This window comes from Tursiops truncatus, chromosome 20 (assembly GCF_011762595.2).
Source record: "Tursiops truncatus isolate mTurTru1 chromosome 20, mTurTru1.mat.Y, whole genome shotgun sequence".
NCBI classification, from domain to species: Eukaryota; Metazoa; Chordata; class Mammalia; order Artiodactyla; family Delphinidae; genus Tursiops; species Tursiops truncatus.
Window position 1 is genome coordinate 47,934,772 of NC_047053.1, and position 21,643 is coordinate 47,956,414.

The following is a 21,643-nucleotide window of genomic DNA, read 5'->3' on the forward strand; positions in this document are numbered from 1 at the left end:
ACCCTTTATTTATTTTTTTAAAATATTTTATTGCAGGGCTTCCCTGGTGGCGCAGTGGTTGGGAGTCTGCCTGCCGATGCAGGGGACACGGGTTCGTGCCCCGGTCCGGGAAGATCCCACATGCCGCGTGAGCCATGGCCGCTGAGCCTGCGCGTCCGGAGCCTGTGCTCCGCAGCGGGAGAGGCCACAGCAGTAAGAGGCCCGCGTACCGCAAAAAAAAAAAAAAAAAAAAAAAAAAAAAAAAATATTTTATTGCAGTATATTTTACATGAATTGAAACAGAGATCTTTATTGATTTTTTCTTTGCCACGTGGCATGCGTGATCTTAGTTCCCTGACCAGGGATCAAACCCGTGTCCCCTGCAGTGGAAGCACAGAGTCTTAATTACTGGACCGCCAGGGAAGTCCCCAAACTCACCCTTTAAAAGTGTACAATGCAACGGCATTTAGTACATTCACAAAGTTGTACCATCCCCACAATCTAATTCCAGAATATTTTCATCACTCCAGAATAGAAACTTCATACCCATCACAGTTAAAACCCACTCCTCCCTCCCCTAGCCCCTAGCAACCACTAATCTGCTTTCTGTCTCTATGGTTTACCTGCTCTGGACATTTCATATAGATGGAGTCATACAGTATGTGTGTGGCCTTTTGTGACTGGTTTCTCTCACTTAGTATGTTTTCAGGATTCCTCTGTGTTATAGCATGTATCAGTACTTCACTAATTTTCTGGCTGAATAACATTCCATTTTATGGATATACTTCATTTTGTTTATCCATTTCTCAGCTGATGGATATTTGTGTCATTTCCCCTTTGGAGCTATTATGAATAATGTTGCTATGAACATTAATTCATATACAAGTTTTTGTGTGGATATATATTTTCAATTTTTTTGAGTGTATACGTAGGAGTGGAACTGCTGGGTCATATATGGTAACTCGATATTTAACTTTTGAGAAACTTCCAAATTGTTTTCCACAGTAGCTGCACTATTTTTTATTCCCATTGCAATGTATAACGGTTCAAATTTCTCCACAACATCACCAACACTTACATTTTCTATCTTTGGTTTTTACTGTAACCATCCTAGTAGATGTGAAACGGTATTTCATTGTACTTTTGATTTGCATTTCCCTAATGGCTAATGATGTTGGGCATCTTTTCGTGTGCTTATTGGCCATTTGTATATCTTCTTTTTTAATTTATTTATTTATTTATTTTGGGCTGCGCTGGGTCTTCATTGCTGCGCGCGGGCTTTCTCTAGTTACGGCGAGCGGGGGCTACTCTTAGCTGTGGTGAGCGGGCTGTAGGCGCGCGGGCTTCAGTAGTTGTGGTGCACGGGCTCAGTAGTCGTGGCTCACGGGCTCTAGAGCACAGGCTCAGTTGTTGTGATGCATGGGCTTAGCTGCCCAGTGGCATGTGGGATCTTCCTGGACCAGGGCTCGAACCCTTGTCCCCTGCATTGGCAGGTGGATTCTTAACCTCTGTGCCACCAGGGAAATCCTGTATATTTTCATTGGAGAAACATCTATTTAGATAGATCTATTGTTTAATTGGGTCAGTTGTCTTTTTGTTGTGTTCTAATTTTTTTATATATATATATATTCTGAGTACTAGTCCTTTATCAAATATGTGATTTCAAATATTTTCTCCCATTCTGTGGATTTGTCTTTTCACTTTCTTCATAGTTTCCTTTGAAGCACAAAAGTCTTTAATTCTAATGAAGTCCGATTTATCTATGTTTTCTTGGGTTGCTTGTGCTTTTGATGTCATTGAAGAAACCACTGCCTAATCCAAGGTCATGAAGATTTATGCCTGTGTTTTTTCTAAGAGTTTTATAGTTTTAGCTCTTACATTTAGGTCTTTGATCCATTCTGAGTTAATTTTTGTATATGGTATGATGTAAGGGTCCAAATTCATTCTTTTGCCCATAGATATCCGGTTGTCCCAGCACCAGTTGTTGAAAACTATTCTTTCTCCCACTGAGTTGTTTTGGTACCCTTGTTGAAAACCAATTGACCATCAATGTATGGGTTTATTTCTAGATCATCTGTTCTATTCCATTGATCAATACGTCTGTCCTTATGGCAGTACCACTTTATGGTGTGTTTTGGAGTTGAAAAGTGTGAGTCCTCCAACTTTGTTCTTCCTTTTCAATATTGTTTTGGCTATTCTGGGTCCCTTGCATTTCCATAATATTTTTGGATCAGCTTGTCAATAACTCCAAAAAAGGCAACTAGGATTTTGATAGGGATTGTGTTGAATCTATGGATCAATTTGGGGAGTACTGCCAGCTTAGCAGTATTAAGTCTTTCAATCCATAAGCACGGGATGACTTTCCATTTGTTTAGGTCTTCTTTAATTTGCTTCAACAATGTTTTTGCAGTTGTTGTTGTGCAACTCTTTTTTTTTTTTTTTGGTGGTACGCGGGCCTCTCACTGTTGTGGCCTCTCCTGTTGTGGAGCACAGGCTCCGGACGCGCAGGCTCAGCGGCCATGGCTTACGGGCCCAGCCGCTCTGCGGCATGTGGTATCCTCCCGGACGGGGGCACGAACCTGCGTCCCCTGCATCGGCAGGCGGACTCTCAACCACTGCACCACCAGGGAAGCCCGGAATTGTTTTCTTAATTTTGTTTTTGGATTGTTTGTTGCTAGTGTATAGAAATGCAATTAATTTTTGTAAACTGATCCTGTATGCTTCAACTTTGCTGAATTCATGTATTAGTTCTAACAGGTTTGTGTGTGTGTGTGTGTGTGTCTCTTAATTCCTAAGGATATTCTATATGCAAGATCATATCATCTGCAAACAGATAATTTTACTTCTTTCTTTCAGTCTGGATTCTTTTTTGTTCATTTGTTTTTCCTTGCCTAATTGCTCTGAGTAGAACCTCCAGTAGAATAGAAGTGGTGAGAGCAGACATCCTTGTCTTGTTCCTGATCTTAGGGGGGAAAGCTTTCAGTCTTTCACCATAGAGTATGTTGTTAGCTGTGGGTTTTTATAGATGCCCTTTATTAGATTGAGGAAGTTCCTTTCTATTTTTAGTTTGGTAAGTGTTTTCATCATGAAAGGTGTTGGATTTTTGTCAAATGTTTTTTCTGCAGCTATTGAGATGATTATGTGGCTTTTGTTCTTTATTTTATTAATCTGGTATATTATATTGATTGATCTTCATATGTTGAACCACCCTTGCACTCCTGGCATAAATCCCACTTGGTCATGGTGTATGATCCCTTTTATATGTTGTTGGATTTTGTTTGCTAGTATTTTGTTGAGAATTTTGTGTCTCTATCATGAGGGATATTCATTAGGGCCTAGAATGTTATGTTCTCGTGATGTCTTTGTCTGGTTTGGGCATCAGCAAGTGACTTAATACAAAATCCAAAGCAAAACACACAAAAGAGAAGGATAAAATTCTAAGGATTTTGCAAGAAATAAAGGAAAATAAGCATATATTGGGTACCTGTGACACACCAGATACTCTGCTTAGCAGCTTCCCTAAGGTCAAAGGAAAACAACACAGACAAACTGGGTCTTGGAGAGTGAAAAGAACAGGAATAGAGACAGGAGAGCAGGCAACCCAGAGGGAGGGACCCAAGGAGGCAAATGCACGGAGAGAGGGCCTTATGGGGTGGAAAGACGTGAGTTGTCCAGTTTGCCTAAGATATAGTGGGAACGTGCAAAGGGGTATAACTTGGTTGAATAATGTCCCCCTAAATCCATGTCCACCTCGAGCCTCAAAATTCTACTTTATTTAAAAAGAGGGTCTTTGCAAATGTAATTAGTTATGATGAGGCCAATCTGGATTAGGGTGCGCCCTAATCCAATGACTGGTGTCCTTATAAGAAGAGAAAACAGAGACACAGAGACCCACACACAGAAGGAAGAAGGCCATGTGAAGACAGAGGTGGAGACTGGAGCGTTGTATCACAGGAGTACCCAACCCCTGGGCCACAGACTGCTATTGGTCTACAGCCTGTTAGGAACCCGACCGCACAGCAGGAGGTGAGCAGATAGTGAGCGAGCAAAGCTTCATCTGCTGCTCCCCATCGCTCGCATTACTGCCTGAGCCATCCCCCCACTACCAACAACCCCCCCACACCTTCCGTGGAAAAATTGTCTTCCACGAAACCGGTCCCTGGTACCAAAAAGGTTGGGGACCGCTGATGTACCACATGCCAAGGAAAGCCAAGGATTCCACCAAAAGCTGGAAGAGGCGGGGAAGGATCCTTCCCTAGACCTTCACAGGGAGCTTGGCCCTGCTGACACCTTGATTTTGGACTTGGGGTCTCCAGAACTGGGAGAGATAAATTTCTATTGCTCAAAACCATACAGTGTGATGCAGTAATACAAGGAGGAACAGGCAAAGATAAGCTGAGGTTAACTTGTGGAGTGTATCACGTGCCAGGTTGAGGACTGGGGCTTTACTGGCAGACAAAACCTGACTGCTGACGGTTTCAGATCCAGGAGCATGGGGCAATGGGGAGCAGTAGGTATGTTTTTCAGGGGCATTCTTTAAGAGATGCTTTTTAAAATAGAATTTTGTTTTCCTCTGTATCTTCCTTTTTTTCCTTTTAAGTCATTGCCATTGTCTCTGGAAGTCACACACCATAGGAGTCAGGAGTTTGAGCTTTGGATGAGCCACACCTGGCCCATCCCTGCTCTGCCATTTACCATCTGTGAAATTTGAGGGTGATGTTCCTGGCCTCAGTCTATTTAGCTATAAAATGGGGTTAATAATATCTCCTTCATAGTGTTGGTATGAGAAAGTCTTTAAAGCAATCAGCAGAGCTCCTGGCACATAAGAAACCTCAAATAAGGGGTAACTGTGATGATAATTGGTCCTTGATACCTCACTTTTTCTTTTCTTTTTGAAATTATCCTTATTGGTTTTGCAATATAAAAGCTAATATGGACTTCTTGTTTAAAAAAAGATAGAAGATTAGCTTATTGTTTCTGATTATCAAAATGATACATTATTCCTTTTAGAAAATGTGTAAGATAAAGAACAAGATGAAAATAAACTATAATGCCATCTAGAGATGATCTTTATTGTCATTTTGGTGTAGTTTTCTACTCATATATTTATGTAGATTTAAAATATTTATAAATATACATTATATACAAAACCATATTGTATCATTTCATATAATTTTTCATCCTACTTTCTTCATTCAACATAATAGCATTTTCTTTGGTCATTAAATACTTTTATAAAACGTTTTATAGTAGCTTAATGGCATTGTATCATATGCATGTGCTACAATATATTAAAATATCCCTTATTGCTAGAAATTAGGTAATAATACTGAGTTGAATATTGGTATTTTTTACAACTTTATTGAAGTATAATTGAGGTACAATAAATTGCATATATTTAAGTGCACAATTTGCTGAGTTTTGACATATGTACACTGGTGAAACCATCACCACAATCAAGATAATGAACATCCATCACCCCCCAATTTCCTGTGTCCCTTTGTAACCCATGCCTCCCTCTAGCCCCTACCTCAAAAATGACTTATCTGCTTTCTATCACTGTAGATTAGCTTGCGTTTCCTAGAACTTTATATATACGGAATGCCTGCAGTATGTTTTTGTTTGTTTGTTTTTTTTGTTCTGGCTTCTTTCACTCAGCATAGTGATTTTCTGATATATCCACATTGTTGTGTATATCATCATTCACTTTTATTGCTGAGTCTGATCCCGTTGCATGTATATATCATGATTTGTTTATCCATTCACCTGATGATAGACACTGGGTTGTTTCCAGTTCTTAGCTATTACAAATAGAGCTGCTACAAACATTGTGTAGATGTCTTGCATATGGACATAATGTTTGGATTTCTCTTGGTAAATACCTGGGAGTGTAATGGCTGGGTCATATGGTAGGTGTGTGTTTAACTTTTTAAGAAACCACCAAACTGTTTCCCAGAGTGGTTGTACCACTTTACATTCCCATCAGCAGTGTGTTCCAGTTCCTCCCTATCCTCGTTAGCACTTGGTATAGTCAGTCTTTTAAATTTTAGCCATTCTCACAGGTGTGTAGGGGTATCTCATTGTGGTTTTTTTTTTTTTCTCATTGTGGTTTTAATTTGCACTTCCCTGATTGCTAATGATGCTGAATATCTTTTCGTGTATAGTCTAGCTTTTCTCACTTGACATAATACATTTCAGATTCATCCATGTTGTGTGTATCAGTGGTTTCTTCATTTTTATTGCTTAAGAGTATTCCACTGTATAGTTGTACTGCTGTTTGCTTATCCATTCAGCAGTTGAAAGAAATACCTGTTGATTCTTGCTTTTGCAATTATGAAAAAACTGCTATAAACGTTCATACACCGATCTGTGTGTGAACACTTTTCATTTCTCTTGGATTGAGATTGATAGGTTGTATGGTAAGTGTATGTTTGACTTTCTTTATAAGATACCACCAGACTATTTTCCAGAGTGGCTCTTTCATTTTCTATTCCCACCAGCAAAGTATGAGAGTTCCAGTTGCTCTGCATCCTGGCCAGCACTCTGTAACAGCAGTTTTCATATGTTTGTTTTTTAATCATTCTAATAGGTGTGTAGTGTGTCACATTGTATCTCCTTATATCACATTGTGGTTTCCGTTTCCATTTCTCTCACATGATCAATGATGTCATATGCTTATTTGGTGAAGTCTTTTCAAATCTTTTGGCAATTTTAAAATTGTGTTGTTTGTTTTGTTACTGAGCTTTGAGGGTTCTTTTTATATTCTGGATACAAATCCTTTATCAGATATGTGTTTTACAAATATCTTTTCCCGGTCTGTGGCTTGTCTCTTTATTTTCTTACTAGCGTCTTTCAAAGAGCAGAAGTTTTTCATTTTAATGAAGTCTGATTTATCACTTGTTTTCTTTTATAGATCATGCTTTTGGTATCACATCTAAGAAATATTTATCTAACAACACTGTTGAGTTTTAAGAGTTCCTCATGCATATTCTGGATACAAGTCTTTCACTGGACATATGTATTACGAATATTTTCTCCCAGGCTGTGGGATGCATTTTTATTTTCTTTAATGATGTATTTTGAAGAAAAGAGTTTTCAATTATCTAATTTATTAATTATTTATTTTATGTTTTGTGCTTTTTGTTTTCTAAGAAAACTTGGCCTATTCTAAGGTTGCAAAAGTATTCTTTTATGGATTCTTCTAGAAGTTTTAAAGTTTTAGGTATCACATCTAGGTCTGTGATCTATTTTGAGTTAATTTTTGTGTATGAAATGAAGAAAGGGTTGATGTTAATTTTTTTTTCATACAGATATCCAGTTGATCTAACACCATCAGTTGAAAAGCTATTCTTTCTCCATTGAATTGTCTTTGCATCTTTGTCGATAATTAACTGATCATATTTGCCTATTTCTGGGCTCTATTTTGTTCCATTAATTTAAAAGTTTGCTCTTTAAGCAATACCAGACTGCCTTGATTGTTGTAGGTTTATAATAAGTCCTCCAACTTTCTTCTTCTTTTATTTATATTTGCTTTGGTTATTCTAGGTCTTTTGCATTTCCATATGAATTTTAGAGTCTGTTTGTCAATTTCTACCCAGAAAATTCTGCTGGAATTTTGATTGGAATTGTGTTGAATCTGTAGATCTATTTGGCAAGATTGCCATCTTAACGATGTGACTGTTTCAATCCATGATCATGGTATATATCTTCATTTATTTAGTTTTCCTTTAATTTCTCTCAGCAAGGTTTTACGTTTTTCAGTGTATAGGTCTTGAATGTCATTTGTTGGACTTATTCTAAGTATTTTTTAAATTAATTAATTAATTTTAAAATTTATTTTTGGCTGTGTTGGGTCTTCTTTGCTGCATGCGGGCTTTCTCTAGTTGTGGTAAGCGGGGACTACTCTTCGTTGTGTGGTGCTCAGGCTTCTCACTGTGGTGGATTCTCTTGCTGCGGAGCACGCGCTCTAGGCACACACGGGCTTCAGTAGATGTGGCACGTGTGCTCAGTAGTTGTGGCTTGCGGGCTCTAGGCCGCAGGCTCAGTAGTTGTGGCGCATGGGCTTAGTTGCTCCACAGCATGTGAGATCTTCCTGGACCAGGGCTCAAACCCCTGTCCCCTGCATTGGCAGGCGGATTCTTAACCACTGCGCCACCAGGGAAGTCCCTATTCTAAGTATTTTATATGGGCTTTTTGCTACTATAAGTGGAATTTTTTATTTATTACATTTTCCAATTATGTGTTACTAGTCTTTAATAATACAATTAAGTTTTCTACATTAATCTTTATTTTATAACTCTGCTAAATTCACTGATTAGTTCTAATAGTTATTTTGTAAATTCCATGGGATTTTTCATGTAAACAATTATATCATCTGCAAATGGGGACAGTTTTACTTCTTCTTTTCCAATATTTATGTGTTTCAGTTTCTCTTCTTGCCTCTTGCTGAGTGTAGAGCCTCCCAATTGTAGGCGGAAACAGTTCAGTCTCCTACCGTTGAGTATGATGTGAACTGTAGAATGTCTGCAGGTGCCCTCTATCAATCTGAAGTGGTACCCTTCTATTCCTAGTTTGCTGACAGCTTTTATCCTGAATGAGCATTAGATTTTTGTCAGAGGCTGTTTCTGTGTCTATTCACATACATATTTTCTGTAGGTATCTCTGGCTGTTTTCTTAGGATCAATATCTGGAAATGAAAGTAAAGGGTCAAAATACATAAACATTTTTAAGCCTTTTGCATCCGATTTCCTAACTGCCATTGAGAGAAACTGAACAGCATACAGTGCCCCCAGCTGTGCAAGAGTGTTTCCCCAAACCCTTACTTACACTATATTTCATAACTTTTTAATTATGCCAATTTCATAGACCTCCCCTCAAATTGTATCTTGTTTCCAGCTGCATTTATTTCATTACTCTGGACACGAAAATTTTATTGGCTAGTTGTATTTATTCTCTAGTGATTTGTTTTTTCTTGTACCTTTGCCATTTTTTCTGTTGGGCATTCATTTTTTTAAGTTTACATACTTTTTTCTGTATTAAAGATATTAATCCTTGTCGTATATATGTCCCAGTTGGTTTTTTGGCTTTTCATTTTAATAGACTTTATTTTTTAGAGCAGTTTTAGGTTCATAAAAAAATTGAGGGGAAAGTACAGAGATTTCCCATATACCCCTGCCCCTACACATGCAAAGCCTCCCCGTTACCAACATCCCCACCAGAGTGGTACAGAGTGGTACATTTTTTACATTTGTTACATTGGATGAACCTACAGTGACACATCATTATCCCCCAAAGTCCATAGTTTACATTACGATTCACTCTTGTACATTGCATGGGTTTTAAGAAATGTAATATAATGACATGTAGCCACCACTATAATGTCATACAGAGTAGTTTCATTGCCCTAAAACTTTCCTGTGCTCCACCTATTTACCGCTTCCCACTCCCCCCAGTCTCTGACAACCAGGATCTCTGACAAAAGGATAGTGATCCTTTTACTATCTACATAGTTTTGCCTTTTCTAGAATGTCATAGAGTTGGAACCATATAGTAAGTTTCCGACTCTGACTTTTCAGATTGGCTTCTTTCACTTAGTGATGCATATGGACATAATGGCTTGATAGCTCATTGCTTTTTATCGCTGAATAATATTCCATTGCCTGGATGTACTGAAGTTTATCCATTTACCTACCAAAGGACATCTTGGTTGCTTCCAAGTTCTGGCAATTATGAGGGGCCACCAAAGGGTGGCATTATTTCCAGCCCTCCTCCCCCAGAGTCCTCCCCACCGCCACTCCACATGCACACAGCACAATTTCCGAAACCTGCACACCCTTCCCAACACGCTGTGTCCCGCTCGCCCCACGGGGCAGGCCAAGGTTTGCAGAAACCAGATCCAGGATGGACGCTTGCTCCGACAGAGTCCAGGGTAAAGGCTCCTGCGCCTCTGCTGTGGTGGAAGGACTGGGGCCCTGAGGTGAGGGAGCCCCAGAGAGAGGGCCCCCCAACACCTTCCTGCAGCAACTTGCCTCCAGGCAAAAGTCTGCTTAAACCCTTTTACAACTCCTGAGGGGGAAATTATTTGCATTAATTAATTGACTGACTAATTAATTCAAGACACTATACTTGGGACCTACAGCTGGGGTTCCATCGACTTACTGTTCAACTGAATCAAAAGGCTCAGAAGGAAGAAAAGCAAGAGCTAACTTAGAAGTTTGGATTTTTAAAAATGTTAGAGTCTGGCCGCAATGTCTCTTTGACCTTGAGAACCACAATTCAGTAATTTTGGAGGAAGGGAATTCCCTGGCAGTCCAGTGGTTAGGACTCCACGCTTCCACTGCAGGGCGCACAGGTTAAATCCCTGGTCAGGGAACTAAGATCCTGCATGCTCCTCGTCATGACCAAAAAAACCCCAAAAAACCAAAAATAATAATTTTGGAGGTTTCTTCCTTCCTGCTCAAGCTTTTTCTGAAAACAGACACTTCTCGTATCTATCAGTTATCTATAGCCCCGTAACAAAGGACTCCAGAACTTAAAACCACCATCTACAGTTTGCTCACAGGTCTTCCCATTGGGCTGGGCCAAGTCAGCCTGTTCTGTTGGGTGCTCTGGGGCTTCCTCAGGCAGCTGTCGGCAGCTGGGAGCTCAACCGGGTGGAGGGTCTGAAATGGTCTCTGTCCATGAGGTTCGGGGACTCTGACGCTGTCAGCTGAGTCTCTCTCTCCTTGTGATCTCTCATCACTTGTGCCTGGGCTTCCTTACATGGTGGCAGGAGTATACCAAGAGTGAGAATACAGAAGGTTCTTGAGGCCAGGCTCTGGAGCTCACAGAATGTCACTCATACCATATCCTGTTGGCCAAAGCCACTCGAAAGGCCAGCCCAGATTCAGGGGTAGGGAAACAAACACCACTCTAGGAATTTGGGGCCATATTTAATCTCCAACTCTGTGCCTGACATTGCAGGAGTTGCCAGATGATTGACAAAGAACACGCTTGCTATGTTTTGCTGCGGCAGAGCTGGCTTTTCTTATTCATTTCTGTTTTGCATTTTGGTGATCTTCAGAAAGAAATGCTATATTTCTTAGAGTTTAGCATCTTCTCCCTCTACCTATAAAACATTTTTAACTTATAGCATATTGGGAGTTATTGCCTTAGATAAACCATCCTTATAATTTTAATGTACCACACAATAATTTTACGAACAAGCCAAATTATATGCCACACATATGAGTATTCTTAAAACCAAATTGCTCTGCATGTGTAAAAAGATAAAAAATAAAAATTGTACATATTTCAATTTTCCCAATATTTTATTTCCATGTTTTTCTATGACTTCAAAATTCCCAGACATTTAACACTTTCATCCCAGGCATGGGTGTTAAATCTCTGTGTTCTGTGCCAGGCTTGTGCTGAGAGCTGGGGATGCAGAAGAGCAAACGAGATACGGCCCTCAACCCCATGGCAATGGGTCTTCAGGCAGAAACAGATGTGGCCCTAGGTGACCTAGATGACTGTACAGTCATCTGCTATGACAGGCCCTAAATAAAAGAGAACGAAGTCTCCTATCAACTTTGCTCCAGTTTGAACCGTGGAACCCCAGCTGTAGGTCCCAACATAATGTCTTGAATTAATTCATCAATCAATTAATTAATGCAAATAATTTCCCCCTCAGGAGTTGTAAAAGGGTTTAGGCAGACTTCTGCCTGGGGGCAAGTTGCTGCAGGAAGGTGTTGGGGGGCCTCTCTCCTGGGCTGCTTCCCCTCAGGACCCCAGTCCTTCCACCACAGCAGAGGAGCAGTGGCTTCGGCCAGGACTCTGCGAGAGCAAGTGTCCATCCTGGATCTGGTTTCTGCAAACCTTGGCCTGCCCTGTGGGGTGAGCAGGACGTAGCATGTTGAGAAGGGCATGCAGGTTTTGGAGGATCGTGCTATGTACGTGTGGAGTGGCGGTGGGGAGAACTGGGGGAGAGGGGCTGGAAATAATGCCACCCTTTGGTGGGCCCTCTCTGGCTGGGCTTGGAGGTGAGCCCGGATGGGCCGGCCCCGCCGGGGAAGCATGCCAAGCACATGCTCTCCGGCCACTGCGGCCTCATTGTTCAATACGCAGATTATGAAATGCTGTGTGAAGCGGCATGGTGGGGGGCTGTCTTCAGACCTGCGGCTGCCTTGTTTTGCAGACAGTCATTGCATAGTGCAGCCACTCAGGCTCCCCTCGGGAGGACAGGGAATCCCTCAGCCTTTTTGGGTCCGAGTTTGCCGTGTGGCTGCGTGCTTCAGCTTGTCTACCTACCCTCCCATCCGGCTGTCTATCTTTACCTGAGTCTGTTTCCTGGGAGAGCACAGGTGCCCCTCAGAAATGGGAGGACCTGGCTCAGCCCACTTCCTTAGGCAGGTGGGGAAGAACTGCACACCAGGCCCAGTATTGTTCTAGAAGCAGCGAAGTTTCTACAAAGGCCAGTCTTCCTCTTTGAGGAAGTTCCAAGTTAGAGGGATTGTGCTTGAACAATCCAGAGTAGCTTCATTTGGAGACCTGGTGCCCATCAGAGGAAGAGGTGCCTCAGGATTCATTGCCTCCGACACTTTTATGTTCTCGGCTGAAACAGGAAAGTGGGATAAAGTGATTGCAGTCTTACCTCTGTGGGATATCGGGGTTGGGATCCAGAACTGATGCTTGCCTTTACTCTGGCGATATTCTAGCAGTCATCTGCTAGATGTTACTATTAAATCTCAAGAGACGGCATTTAACCTGTGGTGTAGCTGAATCCGTGTAATAAAATATTTGGCAACCGAGGAGCCAAACAAAATTATTAATTTTTTAAAGAAGTAGAATAAGATAATGGGGTTGTATTGCTGAACTTTGAACTTAGAAGCAGTTAAATACACTGGTGAAGGTGTGGGCCACAAAGCTTGGGTTCAAATTCCAGCTCTACCACCTGCTAGCTGTGTGACCTTAGACAAGTTACTTAACCTTTCTGAGCCTCAATTCCTGTTTTGTACAATGGTGGTAATAATCACCCATTTCCTAGGATTTATTGTGAAGCTTATATGTGATAAAAAGCACATGAAAAGTGGTTAACACAGAGCTAAGTGTTTACTATTAGTATTAACAGTATTATAACCCAAATGCTTCCTTATGGAACCACTATTTTTTCAGGAAAATACTGAACCAATCTGAACCCAAAAGGAAGCCCCACACTGTCTAAAATGGTCACAAAACAGTTTCTTTCAGTAAGCCCTGAAAACCAGGGTGCCCAGCACTGAGCACTGTTCATTCTACACGAAGCCATGTTATTATCTTCACTGTGCAAAAGAGGAAACAAAGGCTCAGAGAGGCTTGGTAACTTGCCCAAGGTCCCATAGCAAGGGCTCAAACCCAGTCAGTAGGACCTCATCTGCCATTATGACAACCTAATATCTCTGTTGAGGTGGAACAAAATTTGATCACAAAAATGCTTTCCCATCCACATTAAAGTGTAATTGGGCAAGACCTATGATAGGATTCATTCGTTCGTTCATTCATGGGTGTCCGTGGACAGCCTCTATGTGCCCAGCGTGTTCAGCTATATCTCTGAGTGTGCATGCACGTTGAAATGGTTTCCCCAGCCCTCCCTGCCCTTCCCCCATGGCTGCACAACAGAGAAACGTGTGGCCCTAACATGACTTGCTCCACCAGCTCCCCCTCCAGCGTGGACGCCCACCTGCAGTTCCCGGACAGCAGTGGCCTCCTGCAGCCCCCGCGCTGGGACGAGCCGCAGCGGGCCTGCGCCTTGGAGCAGATCTGCGGTGTGTTCCGAGTGGACTTGGGTCACATGCGCTCCCTCCGCCTCTTCTTCAGGTGAGGCCCTCTTGGCCATGTCCTGGAAGCTGCCTGTGTGCCGTGTCCTGGGGGGCCATGCTTGGGTCCACCACCCCTGCATCCCCAAACATCTGCTTCCCAACATCACTAGTCTCGTCAGCAGTGCCCCCTACGGCTGCCCCACAGGAGCTGGGTCTGGGTAGCTCCCAAACTCTTTCCTCTGCTTTCAGGGTGATGGTAAGCAGCTGTTGCTTGGAGCTCTGGTTTGGGGAAAGACAACGAACCAGGGCTACACAGAGAGCAGTTGCTGCAGGCTGCCCCCGGTCACCCACCCAGAGGCCCAGCTCGGAAGAGGCCATGGCTTTCTAGAGGGAGGCATGCTTTCCTTCATTATGGGGAGCCATCCCTTTTAGTTCCCTGCCTAACGGCCACCTCATGTCTCTCTTCCTGAAAGGCAGGGTGGCCCAGCCGCAGGAAAGCACCAACCAAGACTGGTGCTTAGAAGAAGCAGGCATGTCTCTGTGGGAGTTCCCAGACCCAGAGCCACATCCCGCCTTTCATGGAAGGGAAGCCAAGTTTGGGTGATGGCCCTGAGGCATGTGTTGTGAATTTCCCCGGAGGATTCTCCCAGAGTGCCTTCCATGACGCATGGGGAAGGCTGCTGGAGGGGCATCCCTTAGCGCTGCCCCATCTGGGTTCAAAACCTGATTCCCCGTCAGGGCATCCACCCCCAGGACCCCCAGAGAGAAGGGAGGATATGACCTGGCAGGCAAGGGTGGGGACAGAAGGCTGCTCTGGCAGGTCTCCCGGGAGTGAGGACAATACAACCTGGGGTCTCCCAGGAAGGGAGCTGCTTTGCCTTCTTCAGCAAAGGGGTGATGGCTTCTGTTGGGGCATAATTCTGTCCCCTTGCCGCCAGCAGCCAAACTCCACGGGGACTTTCTGTTTCCTGCCTCTGAGGTTGGCAATAGGGGCCTCTGATTATACTTGGAAATAAAAACCCATGTTTACATATTCATGGGTCTGTTCTCTTCCACCCTCCGATGGCCACTCAGCGATGAGGCCTGCACCAGCGGCCAGCTGGTCGTCGCCAGCCGGGAAAGCCAGTACAAGGTGTTCCACTTCCACCACGGTGGCCTGGACAAGCTGCCCGACGTGCTTCAGCAATGGAAATACTGCGCAGAGACGCACCTCAAAGACCAGGTAGCCCGGAGGAGGGTTGGGGACTGCCCCCAGGGAGGCCCTGCACCACCCCTGGAGGCACCTGGCTGCTGAGACACCCCCCCTCCCATTCCCCCCTCCCCTCCAACGGGGGCCCAGGACATTGGTTCTCTCCCCCGGAGACCCAGGCCTCTCCGGTGTGACCCGTGGTCGCTGGGGGCCTACAGAGCAGCAATTTGGGATTTGAAACATGTGCCCAGGCTTCTTGTAAAGGCAGTACTCCGCACTTGAAAAATCATGTTTTGACAAGGCTTCCTGCCATATTTTGCTCAATCTACATACAAATGTAATAAGAGCTCTTTAATTATCTGGTTAAGATACTGTATGTGCTTATTAGAAACGGGCTGACTTTAAAATTCCCTTCCTTCCCACAGAGCCTCCTGCTGGCTTCCCTTATTACAGTAGCATGGCTTTTTTTCCCCCCTACATTGAACAACCTTTGATTTTTGAATTAAATGTCAGCTGCAGTTTTGCCCTGGATCCGTGACTGCCCGTGGAGACAACCTGACAGGCGGGCTCCCCGCTCGCAGAACAGCCATCCCTTTGTATGTGGCCAATCACATGTAATTTATTGCAGGCCCTCCCGGCAGAGGGAAGTTGGCCGTCCGAGGCATTAATTCCGTCTTTGCGGCGGGGCTGGAGGGACAGTGGGGGGCGGCGGTCGATGGGAGTGGGCCGGGAGCCGGGAGCGCGAGGGGGGACCATGGTAAGAGGACGGTATTTTCATTTGAATTGTGTCTAATTACACTTGCCATTTAGGGGTTTGTATGCAGGGAAGAGGCGTCCTCCTCCTTTCGGAAGAGAGCGAGGAAGGCTCACATCCCGCGAAGAGCGCGGCTGGCTTCGAAAGCGAAGCGGCTGAGACACTGATCCCCAACTGTCCTCCCGTCCAGCAGGTCGCCGACGAAAAGACGTGCATGCAGTTCTCCATTCGGCGTCCCAAACTGCCGTCTTCCGAGACGCACCCCGAGGAGAGCATGTACCGACGGTTGGACGTCGCGGCCTGGCTCCGCCACCTGAACGCGCTGGGCCAGGTGGAGGAGGAGTACAAGCTCCGCAAGGTGAGGCCCGGTGTGCCCGCGGGGCCCGATTCAGGACCAGGGGTCGGGGCCATGCCCACGGGCCGCCTCCGGGGGGTGCGTCCGCTGGTGCCAGAGCTGGCTGTGTGAACGCGCCCGATAGAGCAATCAAAGCCGCTGCGATGAAAAAGCAACCTCCGGAGCGGGTTTGGAGGACCCCGCGTCAGCCTGTATAGCAGAGCTCGCAGCCCGCGCCGCGATTCCAAAACCGGGATTAGGCCCTGACGTGAGAACGACAGGTTAATCTGAGTGCCGCACCAGGGGGGGCATTGACATTGAAATGAGCCTGGTTTGTGTCCTGTATGGGAATGGGGGGCCGGCACTTTCCCCTTCCAAACATGTGCAAATTGCAGCGATCTGAATCAAGGCATCAGTTGTCAAGAAGGCGCAGCAAAGCCACCAAAACACAGATCTCCGGGGATTTGGGGGTCCTTTGAGCGGCCCTACTTTGGCCCCTCCCCAACTTTTGCCGCTTCCTCCAGGCCATTTTCTTCGGCGGCATTGATGTGTCAATCCGGGGGGAGGTCTGGCCCTTCCTGCTGCGTTATTACAGCCACGAGTCGACGTCGGAGGAAAGGGAGGCGCTGCGGATGCAGAAGAGAAAGGAATACGCCGAGATCCAGCAGAAAAGGTGACCGCGGCGACCGGCCGGGGCCCCCTCGAACCGCGGAGGGAAACGAAACCTACCCCAGCGCCGCGGAGGGAAACCCACCCCAGCGCCGCGGAGGGAAACCCACCCCAGCGCCGCGGAGGGAAACCCACCCCAGCGCCGCGGAGGGAAATGCCATTTGGAAAGGCAATTTGAGGTGCAATTCAGCATTGATAATATGTTCCGTGACCCATAGTTTCCTTGAAAAATGGGTCTCCCAGGACCGTGAGCGATGGGGCTGGATAAGTGCAGTTATTACCCCAGCGGCGGGCCCTGGGACTGGCTCTCTTTAGCTCGCATGTCAAGATTTTAGAATACTTTTTCAACGTACTTAACGAGGCGCTGACATCCTTCCGCAGAACCCCGGGGTGGCGGGGGTGTTTGGGGGGCACTGGGACTGCTGAGGTCCGTTTGGGCCTCGCTGATCCCGGGGCTACGGTCAGCTCTCTGTTTGGGACCCGTGAGGCCGAGTTAATGTTTGGAAAGCCTTGTGCACCACCCCCACCCCAGGTCAGTGGGAGCCGGAGGGTTTGCCAGCGGCCCCAGTTCCCATCTGGGAGCAGGGCTGGGCGGGACGCCCGCGCCAGCCGGGAGCGTTTGTGCCGCTTGCTGACCCCCCAGCGGGCGCTCTGCTCCATGCCAGGCTCTCCATGACCCCTGAAGAGCACAGAGCGTTCTGGCGGAACGTGCAGTTCACCGTGGACAAGGATGTGGTACGGACAGATCGAAGCAACCAGTTCTTCAGAGGAGAAGGCAATCCCAACGTGGAGAGCATGAGGTGCCACCTTCCCGGCCAGCATGTTTCCTCCCCGCCCCGTGTCACTCCCATCTGCCACCTCACCCCTCAGGCCTCAGTTGACCCTCTGGGAAGTGGAAGAGCAGCAGCTTCTGCAGGGGTCAGGGGTCTTTCCTCCAGGTTCAATGCCCCAGAATCAGAGGGTTGTTAGCTATTTTAGGCAATGTCAGTGGGTCTTTTATTGTCCTAGAGGCCCAGGGAAGGCCTGTAGGCCCCACCCGCTGGGCATCCACTAAGCCTAACCTTGCTTGTCTCACACCAGCTGTGGGCCAGCCTCCCCCTGAGTGTCTCTGTCTCCCATTGGGTGGTCTTCTGGATGATAAAGCCACACAGGGCTGAGGCTGGCATCTTTGACGTGCTGCTACCTCCTGGCAAATAATTGCACAAAATTAGCAGCCCATGAAAACGTTCCTGGCCAGCCCACCCTTTGTCACAGGCAGTTGACAATTAAGAAAATCAGACCCACATTCCTCCTTGCCCTGCTCTCGAGGGGCTGGGCTGGTGAGTGCCTAATTGCAGGCCATTACCTTTCCCCAGGCTCTGGAGACGGTCCCAGAGCTGCCCTCCTTCCTCTGAGATCATGGTGAAAGATGGGGGCCCGGACAGCCCAGGGTCTTCAGCCTGGGGTTCTACTGGCCTGCACAACAACACACTGCTATGTTGCGGCCGTCCTCCACTGACCTCCCTGCTCTCTGCACTGCGTCTCCAGGAGGATCCTGCTGAACTATGCGGTGTACAACCCAGCCATCGGCTACTCCCAGGGCATGTCGGACCTGGTGGCACCCATCCTGGCCGAGGTCCTGGACGAGTCAGACACCTTCTGGTGCTTTGTGGGTTTGATGCAGAACACGATCTTTGTCAGCTCTCCTCGGGATGAGGACATGGAGAAACAGCTGGTGAGGCTCTCAGTTGTGTATGGCTTGGGGGCTGTGGGTCAGCAAGCAGCAGAAAGGCCAGGGTCAGCCTTGCCAGTGGACTGTGGGGGGCTTGGCCCTGGGCCTCTGGGGTAGGGCCAGCTCCCCCAGGAGGGACGCATGCTGTTCCCAGGTCCCAGGACACATGTTGCCATCCCCACCTCACACTCCTGCAGGTCCAGAGTCTAGACTGTGCAGGGCCTTCCCCTTGTGGCTTCCCACCTCCCTGCATGTGGCATCCCAACCCAGGCTCCCTGGGAGACAAAGAAGGGGGGGGTCCCTATCACACCTGACCCTGTGCTGTGTAAAATGGTTCCTCAGGTGCATCTGGGCCCCTTGCAGGGGTCCAACATAGCCAGGGTTCTGGGGGTGGGGATGGGAGGGGCTCCTGAAACCACCTCGAGGCCCGCTGGGTAGTTGTCACAACCGTACCTCCAGGGCAGCAGGCTTGCTGTGCGCAGCCGGCACCCCTCCCTTCATGGCCTCCCCTAACCTACACAGACCAGGCAGCACTGAGACTTGGGAGCGAGGAGGCAGAGCTGGGTAAGGCAGGGCCAGGAGTGCGCACTCTTTCCTTACGTAGCATCTGTGCACTCCAAGCACCTGCCGGGTGCTGCTGGCACTGGGAGATGGTCTCAGGTCCCCAGTCTGCAAGAGATTTTTGGTCTGGAAGCTGACAGTGTGAGGAGAGGATGCTGGGTGCCAGGGAGTGATACAGAAAGAGCTCTGGTGATAGAGGTGGGAACCAAGACAGGCGTCCCAGTGTCTCCTTGGACTAGGCCGACCCAATGGCACGTGGGTTCTGGCCCTGGACACTGTCAGGCCTGCCGAGACTTGGCTGAGAGAGCTCTCTGGGCAATGGCACTGGGTGCCCTGGTCAGGTTGGTGGCCCACATGCAATGAGGGTCGAGCTGAATGGAGGGCCTCAAATGCCAGGCCAAGGAGCATGTCCCGTCAACTTGCCATTAGGAAGCCGTTGAAGACTATGGATGGTAGAGCAGAACACAGCAGGGGATTGGACGAGGGGGAGCCAGGAGCAGGCAGGTGGGGATTGGAAGGTGCCGGGCACCAGAGCGGGGGTGGGGGGCACCCGTGAGGGAGGGAGGGGGTCAGCTGCGTGCCTGGACTTGACCCTGCTGTGGGCCACTGGGTGGAAAGACTGGCCAGTCGGGAAGGGTCCTCAGAATCAGTTCCCGTGCCATCCCAGCGGCTGTCTCAAGTGGGAACAATGGGTCGCTTGTGTGGGAAGGGGCCTGTGAGTCACCAAGCCCCCACCCCAGGATCTGGCTGGGATCTCAGCCGAGCCTGCCCACTCTGTGCTCTCTGCATCGGCCCTGTGATGTCAGGTTTCCACGGTACCTGCGGAGGCAATTACGGGCTCTGATGCGATTCGCCCCTGATGGGCTCCGAAGCACATGGCCCCGTGACTTGTTAGCTGCCGGAGATTGATTTTACAACGGTGCTGGTGAAGTCAGCAGCCAGAGCAGGACGTTGCCAGAAACAGCCTCCATCTCGTCCCAAGTCACTGGGTGGTGACCTTAAGTGCAGGAATTGAGCCTCTCGGGGTTCAGAAACGCCCCCTCTCTGTCCTAAATCAGCTCTGGAAGATGATGGATCTTGGTGATCAGAGCGGAAGGTGGTTGAGTGGGTGTGGGGGAGGGGGCGTTGTCAATGGATGATCTGCTCGACATCCCAGAAGGGAGGGGGCGTCAGAAACAGCCCCATATGGCGCCTGAGGCCTGGGGGTCTTCCTGCCACTAGCCTCCTGGTCCACATCAGGGTGCTGTGCTCTGCCTTGCCCTGGGCCACGCCACAGCCTCCAAAACAGTCTGAAATCTGGGCTAAACTGACAAAGACAGGTGTGAGTCAGACTTCCAGCGACAGAACAAAACAAGTGGGTGCAGTGACATGTAGCAGGTAGAGACCTCACGCATGGCACACAGGCTTTGGCGGGCGGGAGGGGTGGACCGAGGAAGGGCCTCGGTGGGAGTGGGCTTCCTGGGCCAGGCAGGCAGGCGTGCTCGGGGCTGGGGGGCTAACTCATCTCGGCCTCGCCCCCAGCTGTACCTGCGGGAGCTGCTGCGGCTGACGCACCTGCGCTTCTACCAGCACCTGGTCTCACTGGGCGAGGACGGCCTGCAGATGCTCTTCTGCCACCGCTGGCTGCTGCTGTGCTTCAAGCGGGAGTTTCCCGAGGCTGAGGCTCTGCGGATCTGGGAGGCCTGCTGGGCCCACTACCAGGTGAGTCAGGCGCGGTGCCCAGGGCTGGGGGCTGGGACAGCCGTCCTGCACCCAGTCTAAAAGGAGGGTGGGGTGCCCACGTAACCGTGCGCCTCCTCTGGGGTCCCCCTCCACCATCCCTGACCCCCCGCAAGCCACAGTCTGCCCCTCACATGGCGACTGCCTTCCAGTCCCACGTGGCCAGCCTCAGACCTGCAATTCGCCTCCCAAGTAACTGAAATCGATGCAAATTGCCCACTGACTGCACTCATTACCACGTTCTGGGGCTGAGCACGCTCCTGTCACAACCAATCAGCGTGAAAGACATTGCGGGGCCGAGCAGGACGCCAGTGCCCACAAGCTGGAGCCAGTGCCCGCCCGCCTGCCCCCTCGGGACGGCTCAGGGAAAGGGCCCGATACCTTGCTTCCCCATCAGCCCCTCTGAGAGCCCGGGCCTGGCCCACTGTCCCCACCCAGGGATGTGATTTCCACTTGCCATCCACTGTTATCATTGTCTCCTCAACAAATTCCCCTGAGAGCGTCGAACTGGCCCTGTCACACAGCTTTAATGCCCAAATTAGCAACAAGCTGGCGACGTGAAAGGATAGGCAAGTCTCTCTGAATCCATCAGCCTTAAAAAAAAATAGTATTGACGCATCCGGGAGGTGGCCAGGACCCTTTCTGCAAGAGCGGGCTCCATCCTCCCTGCGGCAGCCGGAGCAACTTGGATGAGACAAACCTCGCTGTTACGTGGGCACGCCCACCAGCCCTCGGAAATGCGCCTCAGCGTTTCCCCTCCTTACTAATGTCAAAGAAGGATTATGTCTGATAGAAGTGAGTGTGAACAAATGTGGTGCTGGTGCCACAGGCTGTCTTTGTGTTCATCCATCCTCACCCGCCTCCTGCTCCTGCCCCCAGCTGGGCCCAGGTCTGGGCCACGATTCCTGCGTGGGTTAGCGTGCTCGACGTGTACTGCAGGCTGGAATCAAGG

General features: G+C 48.0%; 1 protein-coding gene across 1 annotated transcript in view; it reads left to right on the top strand.

Annotated features, from left to right (window-relative positions):
• The window catches only part of TBC1D16 (TBC1 domain family member 16), an 84,319-nt gene that overhangs the window by 54,642 nt on the left and 8,034 nt on the right, over positions 1–21,643 (top strand). The window contains exons 4-10 of the mRNA XM_033847640.2: positions 13,651–13,812; positions 14,829–14,976; positions 15,888–16,055; positions 16,556–16,704; positions 17,366–17,500; positions 18,228–18,414; positions 20,494–20,673. Coding sequence (XP_033703531.1) covers positions 13,651–13,812; positions 14,829–14,976; positions 15,888–16,055; positions 16,556–16,704; positions 17,366–17,500; positions 18,228–18,414; positions 20,494–20,673 — 1,129 coding nt within the window. The remainder of the gene's footprint in view (positions 1–13,650; positions 13,813–14,828; positions 14,977–15,887; positions 16,056–16,555; positions 16,705–17,365; positions 17,501–18,227; positions 18,415–20,493; positions 20,674–21,643) is intronic.